At 38.8% G+C, this 16,886-nt stretch overlaps 2 protein-coding genes across 4 annotated transcripts; both read left to right on the forward strand.

Moving 5' to 3' along the window:
- The first annotated feature begins 83 nt into the window (after positions 1 to 83).
- klhl2 (kelch-like family member 2) lies at positions 84 to 11,504 on the forward strand. Of its 2 annotated transcripts, none has more exons than XM_020932959.2 (15): positions 84 to 540; positions 1,225 to 1,347; positions 1,458 to 1,564; positions 1,634 to 1,755; positions 2,063 to 2,225; positions 2,443 to 2,552; positions 2,625 to 2,741; positions 3,458 to 3,607; positions 3,687 to 3,804; positions 7,341 to 7,538; positions 8,403 to 8,504; positions 8,801 to 8,929; positions 9,605 to 9,745; positions 9,825 to 9,968; positions 10,050 to 11,504. In XM_020932959.2, exons 1-15 carry the CDS (start codon positions 473 to 475, stop codon positions 10,076 to 10,078), a joined length of 1,821 nt encoding a protein of 606 aa, XP_020788618.2. In that variant the 5' UTR covers positions 84 to 472; the 3' UTR covers positions 10,079 to 11,504. The 2 variants fall into 2 exon arrangements, with proteins under 2 accessions (XP_020788618.2, XP_055014576.1); XM_055158601.1 differs by lacking the exon at positions 84 to 540 and adding an exon at positions 937 to 1,141.
- A 536-nt stretch (positions 11,505 to 12,040) lies between these two features.
- Positions 12,041 to 16,840, forward strand: msmo1 (methylsterol monooxygenase 1). Of its 2 annotated transcripts, none has more exons than XM_020932952.2 (6): positions 12,041 to 12,097; positions 12,887 to 13,165; positions 13,713 to 13,861; positions 15,027 to 15,153; positions 15,245 to 15,399; positions 16,202 to 16,840. In XM_020932952.2, exons 2-6 carry the CDS (start codon positions 12,911 to 12,913, stop codon positions 16,389 to 16,391), a joined length of 876 nt encoding a protein of 291 aa, XP_020788611.1. In that variant the 5' UTR covers positions 12,041 to 12,097; positions 12,887 to 12,910; the 3' UTR covers positions 16,392 to 16,840. The 2 variants fall into 2 exon arrangements, with proteins under 2 accessions (XP_020788611.1, XP_055014719.1); XM_055158744.1 differs by lacking the exon at positions 12,041 to 12,097 and adding an exon at positions 12,127 to 12,218.
- Positions 16,841 to 16,886: the final 46 nt, after the last annotated feature.

A 16,886-nucleotide genomic window follows, 5' to 3' on the forward strand; every position in this document is an offset into this window, starting at 1 on the left:
CAGAACGCTTTAGTGCGCTTTGTGCCTTGATTGGCCCCATGCGCTCTCATGCAGGGGCCAGTCTTCCACAGATAGAGGGAGACAGTGCTTTCTTTGGGACGCCTTGGCTGCTCGTGGTGCCGTCTTTGCCGTCAGGTCCTTGTTTGTGCGTTTTAATCAGCGATTGGAAAATAACAGGTAGCGCTGTTCGTCTGTCTCGTACTCATACTCACCTGGGAGGATCGGGGGCTAAAACGTGCCGAATCGCCCCTTTCCTCACGGCGTCTGGCTTCCTGTGTGCACCCGAGAAGAAGCGGTGGGCCAGTGTGGAGCAGCCGGGTTGTTCCCAGCGTGTTCGTACACAGTGTCACCGCCGCTGCTGGCTGCTTTCATGGGGCTACCGTCCGCCCGTCTCGCCGCGTCTGAAGTCGCGATCGTGGCATGGATTTGCGTTTGAATTCCGACCCCCAGTAACCCTCATGGTGGATATGGAATGGTGCATGCAGCTGTGCCAAGTTTTCAGCCGCTGAAAAACCCCGGAATCATGGACAGTCATCCGCTGTGAGTACAAACGCTCCGTCTGTCTGCGTGTGCTTGTGTGTTGACGTTTCCAGTGGCGCCTTGACTGATGGTGCCGCATTGACAGAGACAGCGGCCAGCCCGGTGCTCTCTGACCGGAGCTCGAGGGCTGCTACACGGACATGGAGGGCGAGTTTGTCCGTAAGGCGCTTACAAACGTGCCGACGTGCACAGCGTGTGTTTGTTGGGATAATGGAGGTGTGTGTGTTATGGCTCAGTCAGAGCTTGTTAACTGCTCCTAGACATGTGTGTGGGGGTGTGCTGATGACAGAAAACAAGTGCCACGTGATAATACATTTGGAACGGATATGAGTCCTTAACATTACAATGTGCTAATTTTCTCAAGTCATCTGAAGTGCTCTTATTTGGGCCTGTTCACCTAAAACCCCATAGTTCTGAAATCACCTCAGACTGGCTATTGGTCAGTCTCTGTCTTTCTGAGAGACCGGTGGACACTCACAGTGAAGTGATTGAATGAACTCTTAGAGGTAGCAGGTGGCTAAAATTACATCTTATTAATGGCACAAACTACACAATGAAGGAATGGAAAGAGATTCATTTTGGCATGTCACTCATGTGAAAAGTAATTTATGAAAAGTAATTTATATTGCTGTGTACGTTCTAACAATCTCTTATTTGTTATGGCTTGTATGATGTTGCTGGCAGGTGCACTAGACTGTGTCCACACTCTCTGAGTGACAAAGAGGACGGAGTGGAGAGGCAGGGTCCTGTGACGCTAAACCCTCGGCACATGAGGAAGGCTTTCAAAGTCATGAACGAGCTGCGCAGGTGAGGAACACTTTACCTCAGCTCTTATTCCTGTCCACTGCAGCACAACAATATGAAGATAATATACTATACAAGTACTAGAGATTAAGTGCTGTGGTTTGGTGTTGCAGCCAGAGTCTGCTGTGTGATGTCACCATAGTAGCAGAGGACGTGGAGATATCTGCCCACAGAGTGGTTCTAGCAGCTGGGAGCCCCTACTTCCATGCCATGTTCACAGGTGAGGACTCCCCTGTCCTGTTTAGTGTCATTTTCCCATGATGCTTGGCTCAAATGTGCGTTGGTCTAGGGGAGATGACTGAGAGCCGAGCCAAGAGAGTGAGGATTAAGGAGATGGATGGCTGGACTCTGGGACTGCTGGTGGACTACATTTACACAGCAGAGATCCAGGTCACAGAGGACAATGTGCAGGTAACTGTGCACAATAGAAACATGAACATGACCCATTCAGCAAGTTCAATTCAGCCAACTGCTGACACTAGCCAACACACATATATGCTTTTATATTCTTTACATAACATTTGTAAGAAGGGTTGTTAAACAGTATTGTTTTTGTCTATGCTATAGTAATGCATACATAAAGCTAAACAAATTGACCTATGACTGTTGGATGACAGGACCATGTGATTGCTCAAATGTGTCATCGTATGGTCCTGAGTTTGATGTATGATTCATAGTGTGTAATGCCACACCTACCACCGTCTGTCCTGTGCCTCAGGCTCTGCTGCCTGCTGCTGGCCTGCTCCAGCTGACCGAGGTGAAAAAGGCTTGTTGTGAGTTCTTGAGCTCCCAGCTTCATCCGTCCAACTGTCTGGGAATCCGAGCCTTCGCTGACCTGCACGCCTGCTCCCAGCTGCTCGCCCAGGCCAACAGCTACGCAGGTTTATGTGCTCAAATCTCTATTTTTATACTGCATGTGAGGAGTGACAGCTCTTATTGCCCTGTTCAAGTCCCTGTGTGTTGGGGGCTGTGGAACAGACTCTGAGACAGAATGGGAGCAATGTAATTAATGCAAATATGGAAACCAGAGAAGCCTACTTTTGGGAAATGGCAGTGTTCATCCAGGCTAAAAAGTTAACTTTTTGTTTTTGCTTACAGAGCAACATTTTACAGAAGTAGTTGGAAGTGAAGAGTTCCTTAATTTGGGTATGGAGCAAGTGTCAAGCCTCATCGCTAGTGATAAGCTCACTATCCCCACAGAAGAGAAGGTAGTCCACATTAAGAAGAGCACTGACGTTCTCCTATATTTTCAGGTGTTCTAATCTATCTTCATTTCACAGGTTTTTGAGGCTGTAATAGCTTGGGTAAACCATGATAAGGATGTTCGTCAAGAACATTTGGCTCATCTGATGGAACATGTTCGCCTGCCCCTTCTGTCCAGAGAATATCTTGTGCAAGTAAGTGTTGCTTCTCTGTTCTTATTTCACTTGGCACCATAATACTGCATATATTCAATATATATAGTACCTGTCACATAGGTAGTCAAGTGTTGTCCTCAGTACAGAACAGACTCACCTAAAAAGGTTGAGTTTACATTATATCCCAACATTGTAGAATCCATAGTTTGAAAATGAGCTGCAGGTCAGAATTATATGGTAGAATAAACTATTTAGCATTAATGTCAGATTGCTAATGTTATGAAATAGGTTTATATTTATTAACTAATTACTTACTAATAACTTCTTCTCTGTCTACGTAAAGTTTTTTTTTTTTTGCTTCAGAATGGCATCATTAATAAACTCAGTAGATGGCATTTTGTCTATTTAATTTAAGGGATGAGATTAATATATCAAGTTTGTACAGCCAATCCCTAACAAGGTTCAATGTACTTACTGCATATTTCTTTCAAAAACAGTTAAATCACATACAGAAATATCTAGGCCCTTGCCCAACATCTGAAATGATTAACGTGAATGCTATCCATACTCTGAAACCATAATGAGAACTGACTGTAAAACTGCTGATGTCATAGCAATTATAATCAGTAGAGATACACACTTGTACGATTTCTTATGGCTGATTATAGGATGCGCTATTTTAACATAATTGAAACCATTATTATTGAAACATTCTGTTGCATTGGTGCTTTTGTTAATTTGTCATCTGGTTTCAGCGCGTGGAGGAGGAGTCTCTGATTAAAAACAGCAGTGCATGCAAAGACTACCTGATCGAGGCTATGAAATATCATCTGCTACCGGCCGATCAGAGAGCTTTGATGAAAACTGCACGCACTCGGATGAGGACCCCAGCCTGCTGTCCCAAGGTGAAAAATGGTCCCAGGCACAGTCCCAGTGCTACTACTATGTGATAGATTAGAGTATTGATGTTTTGGTTCTTTGTAGGTAATGGTCGTAGTTGGAGGACAAGCTCCCAAGGCCATCAGAAGTGTGGAATGTTACGACTTTGAGGAGCAGAGGTGGTACCAAGTTGCTGAGCTTCCCACGAGAAGATGCAGAGCAGGTAGGTGGCTGGAATATAAACTTAAACTGTATTATAATCCAGGTAGGGCTGTGCAATTGATACAAAAATAACAGATCCAACTTCAGTTCAGAATATGTGTGCTCTGTCTCTTCCGCAAAACAAAAGCATCAAATGCAAACATTAAAAATAAAACATATTATGTCAAAATTAACCTGTAAAGAAATAACAGACCTAATAATAAAAGTAATAATGAAATAATGGTGATTTGAATAATCAGCCAAAATAACTGTGATTACATAGAAAATATGTGGTAAATATGGTTGTCATATGTGATATTTCCACATCGTATGTTTCAAGGAGGATTACTAGACTATTAGAACACTGAGCAGTTCATACTGGATTACAGGAGAGCAAAGGGTTTCCAGGGATTGAGTTGAGTAAGCAAAAAACCAAACAGTTCCTTTTGGATGAATTAAAATGGCTCATATTTAGTGACATACATGCCTTCCTGGTGAGAGGATATACAGTAACACCATAGTAATAATAAACAGACTTCTAAAACAGTAATTATTTCTTCAGTCTATTGCCATCACGGTAATCCATAATATTACCTGTAGAGGAAATATGTGTTTGTGAATGCCTTGGTTGAATTGAATAACACAAGGAAAATGCAATTGTACAGTCCCTGACAAAAGTCTTGTCGCGTATCCATTTTGTAGAAACAAAAGCTTATAACCTGACTTTAAATTAATTGATTGGTTTTAGAAATGTCTCATATGAAAGCTAAAACCCTCCCAAATTATGCTCGATATGCTAAAATAAATTTGCTTCACTGAAGAAAGATTGATCATTTAATGAACACAGAAAGGTCAGATTTTGGCAAGACAAAAGTTTTGTCGCCTACAGAAAATTGAACAAATAATTTACTTCAAATACAAAAATATATTGCATAACGTCAGTGAATTAAGTAGTGGTGCTGTGAGATCCATATTTAATATCTTGTATGACTTCCATGAGCTTGAAGGACTGCATCCATGCAGTTTGACAATGATTCATACAATTTGTTGATGAAGTCATCAGGAATAGCAAAGAAAGCGTCTTACATGCCTCCCAGAGTTCATCAAGATTCTTTGGTTTTGCCTTCCATGCTTCCTCTTTCATTCTACCCCAGACATGCTCAATGATGTTCATGTCTGGTGACTGGGCTGGCCAGTCCTGGAGCACCTTGATCTTCTTCACCTTGACAAACTTTGATGTAGAGATAGAAGTATGCGATGGAGCACCATCCTGCTGCAAAATTTGACCCCTTTTATGGTTGGGAATGTAAGAGGTAGCTAATACTTCTTGATATTTTAGGCTATTGATATTGCCTTCCACCCTGCAAATGTCTCGCACATCCCCATACTGGATGGAACCCCAGACCATGATTTTTCCGCCACCAAACTTAACTGTTTTCTGGGTGAATCTTGGATCCATGCGGCTCCAGTAGGTCTCCTGCATTATTTGCAGTGGCTGTGATGCAATTCAACCGAGGATTCATCTGAGAAATCCACCTTCTGCCACTTTTCCAGTGTCCATCCTTTTAGCAGGCTGTGGGCCTTGGCAAATGCCACACGGTTTTTTTAATTGCCTTTTGTTTAGTGCTGGTTTCTGTCCACTGATTCGACCATGGAGGTCATTTCGAGACAGAATTCTACAAACTGTTGTGGTTGACACAGGGACTTGAGGTGACCAGGCCTGGTGGAGCTCTGCTGCAGTGGAAAAGGGGCTGGCCTTGGATTTTCGAATCAACAAACGGTCCTCTCGAGCAGTTGTCTTGCGGGATCTGCCGGACCTGGGCTTGTCAAAAACATCAGTCATTTCAGATCTTTTTCTTATTCTTTGTACTTGACGCTGAGACACATTGAAGGTGTGAGCCACCTCAGCAGTGGATCTGGTCTTCAGCCTCTTGATAATTAACGCTTTGGTCTCAGGGTGGATCTTAGGCATGTTGTCAGAGGTCAAGTTGCAGTTGATGTGAAGGTCTGGTGTGCTGGGGTTCTTTTTATACACACCCGCTAATTGATTGATCAGTAACTGATCACAGATGAGGCTGTAATCTAGGATTGGGTGCATCATATGACAAGGCGACAAGACTTTTGTCTTGCCAAAATCTGACCTTTCTGTGTTCATTAAATTATCAATCTTTCTTCAGTGAAGCAAATTTATTTTAGTATATTGAGCATAATTTGGGAGGGTTTTAGCTTTCATATGAGACATTTCTAAAACCAGTTGATTAATTTAAAGTCAGGTTATAAGCTTTTGTTTCTACAAAATGGATAAGCGACAAGACTTTTGTCAGGGACTGTATATGACATTTTTGCTACTGCTCTGTCGAAACTGGCTTCTCTTCTTTGAGATCAGTTTGCAGGGCGAATAGGGCCAATTCGAATAATCATGAGTAGTCAACTATTAAAGTAATTGTATATCTATAATCATCTGTAATATATAGTCTCCAAAACACTTGCAAAATTATGTTTTATCTCAAACACAATGGCTTTATTAAATAAAAAATGTTCTAATATAATACGAATGAACAATGGATTTTTATCTTTCATCTTCTTTCTAGAAACTTTCAGTCACCACATTTCAAACTTTATTTGGTTAAAAATGTATTTTAAAAATCTCAATATACAATAGAAAGAATACTAGTAGGCTACTAAAATAGTAATTAGTTCCTGCCCTAACTTCCAAAAAGGATGTGTGGTTAATGTATCAGGTTGCTTATTGTGTTTCAGCTGCATATCGAGCAAAGATTTCATGTTTTTCCAACAGTGTACAAAGACATATAGTCTGGGTCCTAATCTTATCTTCTTGAGTTCCCATGAGTGCCATTGACAAGGAGGATTATGTGAGAAATGTTTGAAATGGAACAAAGAAAAATAAATGGCATAGACTTCTTCAAATAAACAGTGGCTATGTTTATGAGCAAACCAAAAATCTCACCATTATCTGATTTCTGGAATTATTGGATGATTGGAATGTGATGTGGCTATTCACATCTGTGCAGGAAAAGACTAACATGAATGGGAAACTTGATGGAAGAGTTTAAAAAAAAATTAATGTGCTTTGTCTTTCAAATCCATAGTTATTCTAAAAATCTACTTAATGTACTTAGCAAGGGACACATATCACTAAATGTTTTTGATGATTCCCTTAAACTCTCACCAAAAATTAGATTTAATTATGGGCTTATTTCATTATTTTCTAGCTATCTGTTTTTTACTTTTTTGTCCAATTTCTTGTATAATTAGCTTGATTAGTTTAAATTCTTTTTATGTAATGTAGATACGACTACTTTGTTGTCACATTTAGTCACATAACGTTTTGTTAGGGTGCATCCTTTCTACTTGGACACCATTAGTCACAAGCTGTATTTTGTCATCATCATTGTCAACACTTTCTTGCTCAAAAAGGTCTGAAACTAGTGGAAAAAAAATAGACTTGCATTGTGTCTAAGGGAGTGTTGGGACATTCTGGGTGTTTTTTTCCTAATATTGTATATTTGTAAAACTTTGAATGCACTTCTGTCTCAGGTGTTGTGTACGTGAGCGGCTGTGTATATGCTGTTGGTGGCTTCAATGGCTCTTTACGAGTTCGGACAGTGGATTGTTATGACCCTATGATGGACCGCTGGACCAGTGTGAACAGTATGCAGGATCGCCGCTCCACGCTCGGAGCAGCCGTGATGAATGGACTGCTGTACGCTGTGGGGGGCTTCGATGGCAGCACAGGTAACTTCAACTTGTATGTCACATGTGTAACAGTATATCAGGGTACAAACTCCATTGAACTGTCTTATTGTATGGGTCAACTAAATGTTTTTTTTTTTTTTTTATGATATTGCTCTAGTATTCTGTAGTATCCAACTGATACAGCATCTGACATCCAAAACAAACAATAGTTAAAAATACATAATGATTATTAATACATTCTCAATATTTATAATGTAATTTTTCATGTGTAGGTGTTTTTGTTATAGTGGTGTGTGTAGTATTTTAGAATACTATAAAATTTGAGCTGTAGAGGGTAGAATAAATAACTTTTGATGGCTATTTACATGAATTCAAAGATTTAATTGTAGAGAGGCTACAAAAATTTTCAACATGTTCAGGTGTAAATTGGTCATATCAGATTTTGTTTGATTTGTCCTATATGGTTACAGTGTTGCCATGGTAAATTTTTTATACAAACCCTATTTAGATTAATTAGCATTGTTATTTTCAATCATTGATGGATCATTAGTCAGAAAAAAATCTAATTGTGATTTCTGTGATGGGATTTAATGCACAAACTATTACATATATACATTTTGAAACATTTAAACTACAGGTACAACAAGCTTTTTCTATAAAATTACAGGATATATTGGTCTTTGCTTTCTATTATCTAAATGCCTTTGTGGTTTGATAATTTGGACTTACGAAACTCTGTCAAAACACAACCTGCTCCACAACTGTGGGATTGTTTACCTGACCTTTCACAATTTTATGCTTAGGTAAACAACTGTATTTGTTTGTTCTGTTCACTTTAGCAATTATTGACAGTTGTTAAAATAATATTAGTAATACGATATCTAAATGGTTTTTTTTTTTCAGGTCTGTCCACAGTTGAAGCCTACAATTCCAAAACAGACGAGTGGTTCCATGTTCTCCCCATGAGCACTCGCCGTAGCAGTGTGGGAGTTGGCGTTGTCAATGGTGAATGCTATTCCCATGTTCTCATTCAAGTTAAAAATAGATAAAAGAAAAGGATAAAAATAACACACTGTCTTGGGCAGTCTTGGAAGATGGGCTTTGAAAGAAATAGTCTGTTCTATTTTTTTTTTCCAATTGGTACTACATGTTTACTTTAATTGAGTTATGTTTTTTATTTAGGGCTGCGATGATTAACCGGAATAACTGATCAATGGCCATTTAATAATCAGTGACTAAGTGACTACGAAAATAGTTAGTTAGGTGCAGCCCTAATTTTATATATTCTGTCTGTTTTTTAGGAATCCTCTATGCTGTTGGAGGTTATGATGGGGCAACAAGGCAATGTCTGAGCACGGTAGAAGCGTACAATCCTAAAAGTAACACATGGAGCTACATCGCCGAGATGGGCACAAGACGGAGTGGAGCAGGTATGTGAATTTGTATATACATTAATTACATGTCAAGAGCTAAGAAGCAAAAGGACAGGTTTCAAAAACAATTCAGGTTTCAAATTAGAGATAGACATTTAAATATGTATACAATAAAAAATTAAAATGCAAAGATAAAAATAGGTGTCAAGTTATATTTCTGCACTTCTGTGGATAATTATACAGTCGTTTCACATTTGATACATAAACCTCTACCTAGTAATTTTATTACAATTTACATTCATAATATTATTTTTGTCTATTGCCTCTTTTGGCACTATCTTTTCAAGTCATTCTCACAAAGATTGTATCTAAGTTATTCTCACTTTGACCATATTTGTGCTGAAAAAGACTGTTGTGAGAGGTGACTTGATTTTTATAAAATTTGGATTTTGGAACCTTGATTCAAAATGTAGAAGCAATCTGTTGGTCCTTATTGTAACTATAAAAAACTTTATAGATGCATTGGCAGTACCAACTGATGTATAGATGATGAATTTGATTTTTCATTTACTCATTATTTACAGTAAATCATTAAGCTAATTCTGATACATACGGCAAGAAAAAAAATATTTTATTTGCATGCCTATATACAAAAAGGTGTTCTGTTGATAAAAACTGTAATTGTGCATACCATATTATAATTGTATTTTATTCCTATGTTAACCTCTTCAGGAGTGGGAGTGTTGAAAGGTTTACTATATGCTGTGGGGGGACACGACGGCCCCTTGGTTCGGAAAAGCTGTGAAGTTTATGACCCTGCCTCTAACAGCTGGCGGCAGGTCGCGGACATGAACATGTGTCGGAGGAATGCAGGTAAAGACACTCTGATCAGAGTCACAGTTTATAAGGAATCTATTTTTAGCATTTCAGTTTTAACTATGCTGATGTCTAGGTGTGTGCGCGGTAAACAACCTGCTGTATGTGGTGGGAGGAGATGATGGCAGCTGCAATTTAGCCTCTGTGGAGTTTTACAATCCTGGCACAGACAAGTGGACCCTGCTTCCTACATGCATGAGCACAGGGAGAAGTTATGCAGGTGTGTAGACAATATTTAGAGTTCCCTCACAATGGCTTGTATCCTCTGAATTAATATTCTTTTTTATTTACTTTTCTCCAGGTGTAACCGTGATAGACAAACCCTTATGACTGATGGGGACTCCTGACACCGACTCAGAGTAGAATGTATTCTCACATTGAATACTGATCTTGGATCTGTCGAAGATGCCAATGATTGGATGTTGGGCAGCACTAGCACAGGCACCAATGAAGATGAAGAATGACAAGAATGTTGAAGATTTTTGCACTTACCGAAGAAGAAGATGGATCAAAGTGGGTGTTATACCCATGTTTTAATGCCCTTGTGGCAGGACTGCAGTTGTGACTGGCCGAACCAGTTTTAGCACCACTGTACCACTGTAGTGCCATGGAAATGCTACTGATATGAAGCTACTAAAACTGCAAAGATACATTAACATTCATGATGTTACCATGAACCAGCTCTGACAAAGACCACTGAACTATTTAAGGAAGAGGAAGGCCAAAGGACCACTTGGGACTGAACTGTTTCTCCTTTGTTCCACCTGATTGTATGCGTGTGTATGTGTGTATGTATGTGTGTATCTGTGTGTGTGCTTGCATTACAGGTGCTCTTTGCTTGCACAGGTGAGCATGTGTTAGTGCTCTGTGCTCTGTACTGTGAGTCTGGTGTGGTGGTGACTCCCTGTCTGACAGCGCATGTCTGACCTTTGACCTTTACAGTGTTTCAGTGTGGCTGTGGAGAGCCTGAATGTCGCTTCCTCTTCCTGCTCTTGAACCTTGTTATGCCTCAGTACTGTTATGGGATGAAGTATGGTTCCAGACAGTTTTTGTTTTGGGATGAAGAAATACTTTTAAAGACAGAGGTTTGTGTTGGTTGAGATAGCCTGCATGATTCCAGAACTGTCAAATGAAAAGCAAGAAGATGCTTATAATATTGTATATTTATTTATAAAAGACTGTAACTGGAATATTGATTGTTCTGGTTAAAGATCAGTACTTCCTGTTGCCAAAAGCATTGACTGAGAGGGAGAGGTGTATTAAAGTGAGCAGCCATTTGGATCAGCACCATGTGGTCACATGGCAGCGTTCTGTGCCATTCATGACAAGACGCCTGAACTTGATGCATGTCCCTAACTCTCTTCTGTCCTCTCTGACAGTACTCTGTCCTTGGTGTAGCAACTGTATAACTGCACACCCTGACGTACTATGAATGTGCCAATTTTCTAGCTCTATCTCCTCATTTTGACCATATTTACATGACAAATGTGTTCTCTCTTTCTGCAAAGTGACCAAACCTACTGTTAGCATTTACTCCTGTATCTTTCTTACTTTTCCTGCTATATTGAAATTGCTATAGTACCTGGTATCGCTGTTCTCGTCAGTGTATTTAGGAATGTCATGTAAGCTAATGACTATGAATCATTTCATTACTTGTTTTATAATATCATTAATGAATATGCTTCTTGTATTTAAAGCTGTGAAATGATAAATGCTGTTTTTAAACTTTGCCAAATCAGTAAAATAATGAAAAGAATTTTGTCTGTTTCTTGTTATTCATTTTTTGTTGAGTCCTTAATTTGATGTTAACATATTAAAAGATCTTATATTACACAAAATTGACTCTTGTGAGCTTTAAGTCTCGTTAGAATGTTGGTATCTCATTAAAAACATATTTGGGGTTGTGTTTTTTTGTTTTTTTTTATTCAGACATGTTTGTTTACATGTTATTGGTCTGTCTACACCTCCAAAGCTCAAAATACTCTTTTCCACCTTGTGATGTCATGAAACAGCTACCTTTGACCTTGCTTGTGATGTTTGTGATTAAGGAAACATTATAATATAGATCAGAAAATAGTGTCATATGGGCCCTTTAAGTATACTCATTGATCTCTCTCCACACCACACATCTCTTCACTCAACTGCTTGTGAGCCACCAGTCTACGCGGCCTCTGATTGGCCGATACCCGAAAGTCTCTCCCTCTCACTATCATCACTCCATCCCACTGACCAATCAGAGCTCTCCTACGGCCGTCTCCTCCCCTCTCGACCAATCACAGAGTCGAATATTACAGCACTTCACCCGGGACGCCTCCTCTAGCTCAGGTAGACGGGGAAAACTGCAGAGAGGTAAGCTTTATGTCGTTCTTGGGGAAAAACGACCAAATTGTAACTTTCTGCATCTATTCTGCATAAATTGTAAATAGTTATTTTATAGTAGCATCAAAGACCTCCAGCCATGTTACCTTGGGTAATAGTCCAAAAGACTGCTGTTTATTTGTAGAAAAATCATCTTGTGTGAACTGTTATGTGCATGTTTAGCATTGCTATAGACATGATATTTACTATAGTCAAGTCTTTTCCTGACAATTTGGGTTATCTTTATACTTAAAACTATATTTACAACCATGTTATAGGGTGCATCTTAACAGGCATTTGAGAATCCTTAACATTTCTATGGATGGTCCATAGATTCCCACAAAGTCATGTTACTAGTTAGATGATGATTTGTTAAGAGAGTAAGAACTTTTCAGGTACTGCAAAAATTTCTTCTGCATTTAGAACAGAAATCAATTTCTTATCTTGCTGATACACTGTGGAGTGCAGTTATTAGAATCACAAAATAGAATAATAAATCACTCATTACATTAGTCAGAAATTTGTCGTAAGTAGCACAGAGAAAAATCGAAATAAGTGTTCTTATTATCCCGTCCTTCTGGTGTAAAGTTTTATTACAGCCATTGACCTGATTACTCTAAATGCAATACAAATACTTTTTTTTTTAATCTTGTTTCATCTTATGATATGTGATTGCATATTGAACCCAGTGTATTTTCATTGTATTAAGTAATGAACATTTCACTTGACATGTAACGACCATTGATTAACATTATATCTCTTTGTCCACTCTCTGTCCAGACAGATCACCTTGCAGTCTCCATCATGGCAGGAAACTCTTCGGTGGACATTTTGAGCAATGCCTTCCTGGCTGTGGAATACGTGGACTCATTTCTCCCTCCTAACCCCCTCCAGCCCCCACTCAAACATGCATGGGGCTACATGCTGGACAACTACACCAAGTTTCAGATCGCTACCTGGGGCTCTCTCATCGTTCACGAGTTCATCTACTTTCTTTTCTGCCTCCCTGGTTTCCTCTTCCAGTTCATGCCATTTATGCAGAAATACAAGATTCAGCCGGTATTTTATGTACTATTTTAGGATACTTATTAACATCAGACTAACTGCTAACTTGCATACATGGCTGTATACAACCCTTATTAATGTCTTATTCTAAATAACCTTATTCTGCTGCTTATTCATTCATTTACTTTACTTTCTATCAACAAAATCTATATTATTGCTTATTAGTTTGATAATTTTGTACATAAGTTATTATTGTAATAGTTTATAAAGGTTCAAAAGGTGTAAGGGCTAGTGCAAGAAATAAGTTGAGTAATACTTAATAAATATGGCTTACTATGTTATTCTGTAACAAGTTTAGTAACAAGTATTAGTAGGCCTAATGATGGTTTATTAGAAGCAGAATAAGGTTATGTAGAATCAGATGTTATTAAGAGCCTAATAAATACTAATTAATATCACAATAACCACTTTCAAGTATGCAAATTAGCAGTGTCATCTAGTTGTGCTAATAAATGAACCCAAAAATCTAAAGTTATTGTATTGAAATTAAAGATGACTAAATTAGGACAATGTTTCCTTTTTTTTTTTTTTTTTTTTTCAGGACAAGCCAGAGACATGGGAAAAACAGTGGAGGTGTTTCAAAATGCTGCTGTTCAACCATTTCTGCATCCAGCTTCCCTTGATATGTGGAACGTACTACTTTACAGAGTATTTCAGCATCCCTTATGACTGGGACTCAATGCCACGCTGGTGAGTAGAAGACAAAATTTTATATTTTTATCTCAAGTTGCTTTGTGGTAGAAAATAAATTGCCTTTGACTTTGTAATGAAAAACTGTATTCATATCATATATTTCAAGAAGCCCACAGAGGCTCTGAATGCCTAACACAGGAAAAGTTTGTTTATCAACATTAGTACGGGACCTAGTCTGGGTGGGTTCTATCAGGGGGCACCCTGTTTTCTCCTGTTTTTTACTATTAAGGCCTATTCATACTTCATAAGAATATAAGACCTTTGTTCTTGTTCTTGAGATGATAAGAACAAGAACAAAGTTCGTTTGGGCTCTGACATTTCATATTTCAAAAAATGTTCTGCTGCCGAACTGCCCTACCCCCTCTCTCTGCCCTGTCCCCTCGCTCTGCTGTTGTTATTACAAACATTTAAGGTATTAACTAATAACTGATTGTTTATTGTAACATCCCTTTCATTCATACACATCTCACATTGGCCTATTAGCTAAGTATTAATAGCTTACCTCTGTTTTACTTGGAATAGGAGTCAGATTTGTGATGTTTCCCTTTGTTTGATGAAGGAGTCCAGCCACTGCAGGGGGTATATAGCGAGGGTATGTCTTTTTGTCCTCCAGCCTAACCTCTTTTTTTTTTTTGGGTGACCTCATCCGAGCCTAAAATGTCTACGATCTCCCTCCATGAATTTCTTGCCATTTGGCTGTCTTTATAGTCACTGAGCATTGTGTTGTATAGATGTTTTTATTTTTTTCCCATTTCCGCCAGCTTTGACTTGTTGGAGCTCATGCGCCTGTTGGCTCCAGAAGATAAATCATGTTCACATAAATAACCAATCAGAGTGAAGATGGCGCTGCCGAACTGTTGAGAACAAGTGGCAAGAACTGCCGAACAGGAGCTGGCCAAACAAAATGACGTCATTTTGTTTGGACAGCCCTGGGTGCAAGACTGAAGTTCATATGTTCTTATAAAGTATAAATAGGCCTTTAGCTTCCAGCTCAAGATCTGGAAATGGCGTCCCAGCACTGCAGTACTCATTGCGCCTTTCTATCTTTAAAACACCATTGTTTGAGAACAACTTTTAGTGCTTTATAAACTAAATGGATGTCTTTCTATAAATGTGATGCAAGCTATTAATGAGTTGTACCTCTCTTCTGCTCTTTCATCAGGCCGTACATCCTGTTTCAGTGCTTTGGCTGTGCAGTTGTGGAGGACACCTGGCACTATTTTCTCCACAGGCTTCTGCACCATCGTCGGATCTATAAATACATCCACAAAGTCCACCATGAGTTCACTGTGAGTAGAACATGTTGTATAGTTACTCATTACCAGACCTTGCGTCCATAACCCCTCCTCCATTTTGTTTGCCTTTCCTCCTGTTCCCCAGTCTCCTTTTGGGATGCAGGCCGAATATGCCCACCCTCTGGAGACCCTCATCCTCGGAGCTGGCTTTTTCATTGGAATAATGATCTTCTGTAACCATGTGTTCTTCCTGTGGGCCTGGGTGTCCTTCCGTCTGTTGGAAACTATCGATGTGCACAGGTCAGATAATACATGAAACCATTGTTACTGACATAACTATCTGCTAAGACAAATGTTATGGGATAAATCTATTGTACATCTGCAATTCATTGCTCAAATTCTTGAACCACTATGCAACTCAGCGATGTCATCTTAAATCTATTAATATAGGTTTAAGATGACATTGCTGCATTTTATTGGACTGCGGTGTTTAATTTAATTAGGCAGGAAAAAATATGGTAATGGCTGTGTTTATTGGATATTGGATATATTTACATTTAGGCACAATAATTAACCATGGCCATCTGTCACAACAATTACATTAAGTGAATGTGTGAATCAATTAAACTCATAGACTCAATCTATAGCATATTCAACATTTGCATGAGCTTACTATGATTCTAATGTAGTGCCTATAGAATAGCACTAGAGGGCCACGTAGAACACTGTATTTGTGCCAGTGTTTGCACCAAACAGCACAAGCCAGTGTGGATTGAACTACAGACAGTAATATCGCTAATAATTGTTTGTGGTACCTTTTGTATAACAAAATAAAGACTATCTCCATAATAGCAACACAATGATTTTGACAATGATTATTGTGACAAAAAATTATAAGATTGTCTGATGCACACTAACCGAACCTAAAATTAAGAGACCAGACCAAAACACAGAAAAGTTATATAAGATAACTCATGTGGTTAAATCATTAAAAAGAAATAAAAATACAATATCTACCAAAGAAACATTTAGGTATACGCTTAATTAGTAATGTATTAATGGGCTACACAAACATGAATGAAAATGTGTTTGTACTTTGCAGTGGCTATGACATCCCACTCAACCCAATGCACCTAATCCCATTCTACGCTGGGGCCCGTTTCCATGACTTCCACCACATGAACTTTGTCGGAAATTACGCCTCTACCTTCACTTGGTGGGACAAGCTTTTCAACACAGACAGCCAGTACAACAAATTCATGAACAAAAAGGAGGATAAGAAAGAACAGTAATACACTCGCTAATGGACTTGATATAGTACAACCATTATTCCATCATCACCATTTGTGCCTTTTGCATCATCAAAACAATTCCTGTGTTATTTGTTCTGTTTGGCACTGATGAATAAATGTTCTGCCATGTATATTGCTTCTTTATCAGACTCAGAATGTCTCAGCACTTTAGCACTTCCTCTTTAAGGGAATTACAAAATACACTATCCAGAGAAAGTAATTTTGTTGTACGTTTATTTATCTATAAAGAATTTCATTTCATTGAGGAATTAAAGCTTGTTTTGACTGGGCACATAATTGTCTATTTTCTTATGGTTTTTGTTATGAAACTGTTTACAGTGTCTTGTAAGCCCATATGGGCTGGGCACAAATGTGCAAGACACTATAATAATAAAAATCAATCAATCAATGTATATTGTATGCTTAAATAAAACTGTAGCCCAATGTAAGCAGGTGTTTTTCTTCAGTAATCTATTGAATGATATGGTCAGATGC

This window comes from Boleophthalmus pectinirostris, unplaced genomic scaffold, assembly GCF_026225935.1.
Source record: "Boleophthalmus pectinirostris isolate CB_2022bp ecotype Guang Dong unplaced genomic scaffold, ASM2622593v1 HiC_scaffold_22, whole genome shotgun sequence".
NCBI classification, from domain to species: domain Eukaryota; kingdom Metazoa; phylum Chordata; class Actinopteri; order Gobiiformes; family Gobiidae; genus Boleophthalmus; species Boleophthalmus pectinirostris.

Bases quoted from the DNA above. Each gene is read 5' to 3' on its own strand.
- msmo1 (XM_055158744.1), top strand. The intron at 13,862-15,026 runs GTGAGTAGAAGA...CTCTTTCATCAG, and splicing joins TGGGACTCAATGCCACGCTG to GCCGTACATCCTGTTTCAGT. The intron at 15,154-15,244 runs GTGAGTAGAACA...CCTGTTCCCCAG, and splicing joins AAGTCCACCATGAGTTCACT to TCTCCTTTTGGGATGCAGGC.
- klhl2 (XM_020932959.2), top strand. From the start codon at position 473: ATGGTGCATGCAGCTGTGCCAAGTTTTCAGCCGCTGAAAAACCCCGGA. The intron at 1,565-1,633 runs GTGAGGACTCCC...GCGTTGGTCTAG, and splicing joins CTTCCATGCCATGTTCACAG to GGGAGATGACTGAGAGCCGA. The intron at 8,505-8,800 runs GTGAATGCTATT...TCTGTTTTTTAG, and splicing joins GGGAGTTGGCGTTGTCAATG to GAATCCTCTATGCTGTTGGA.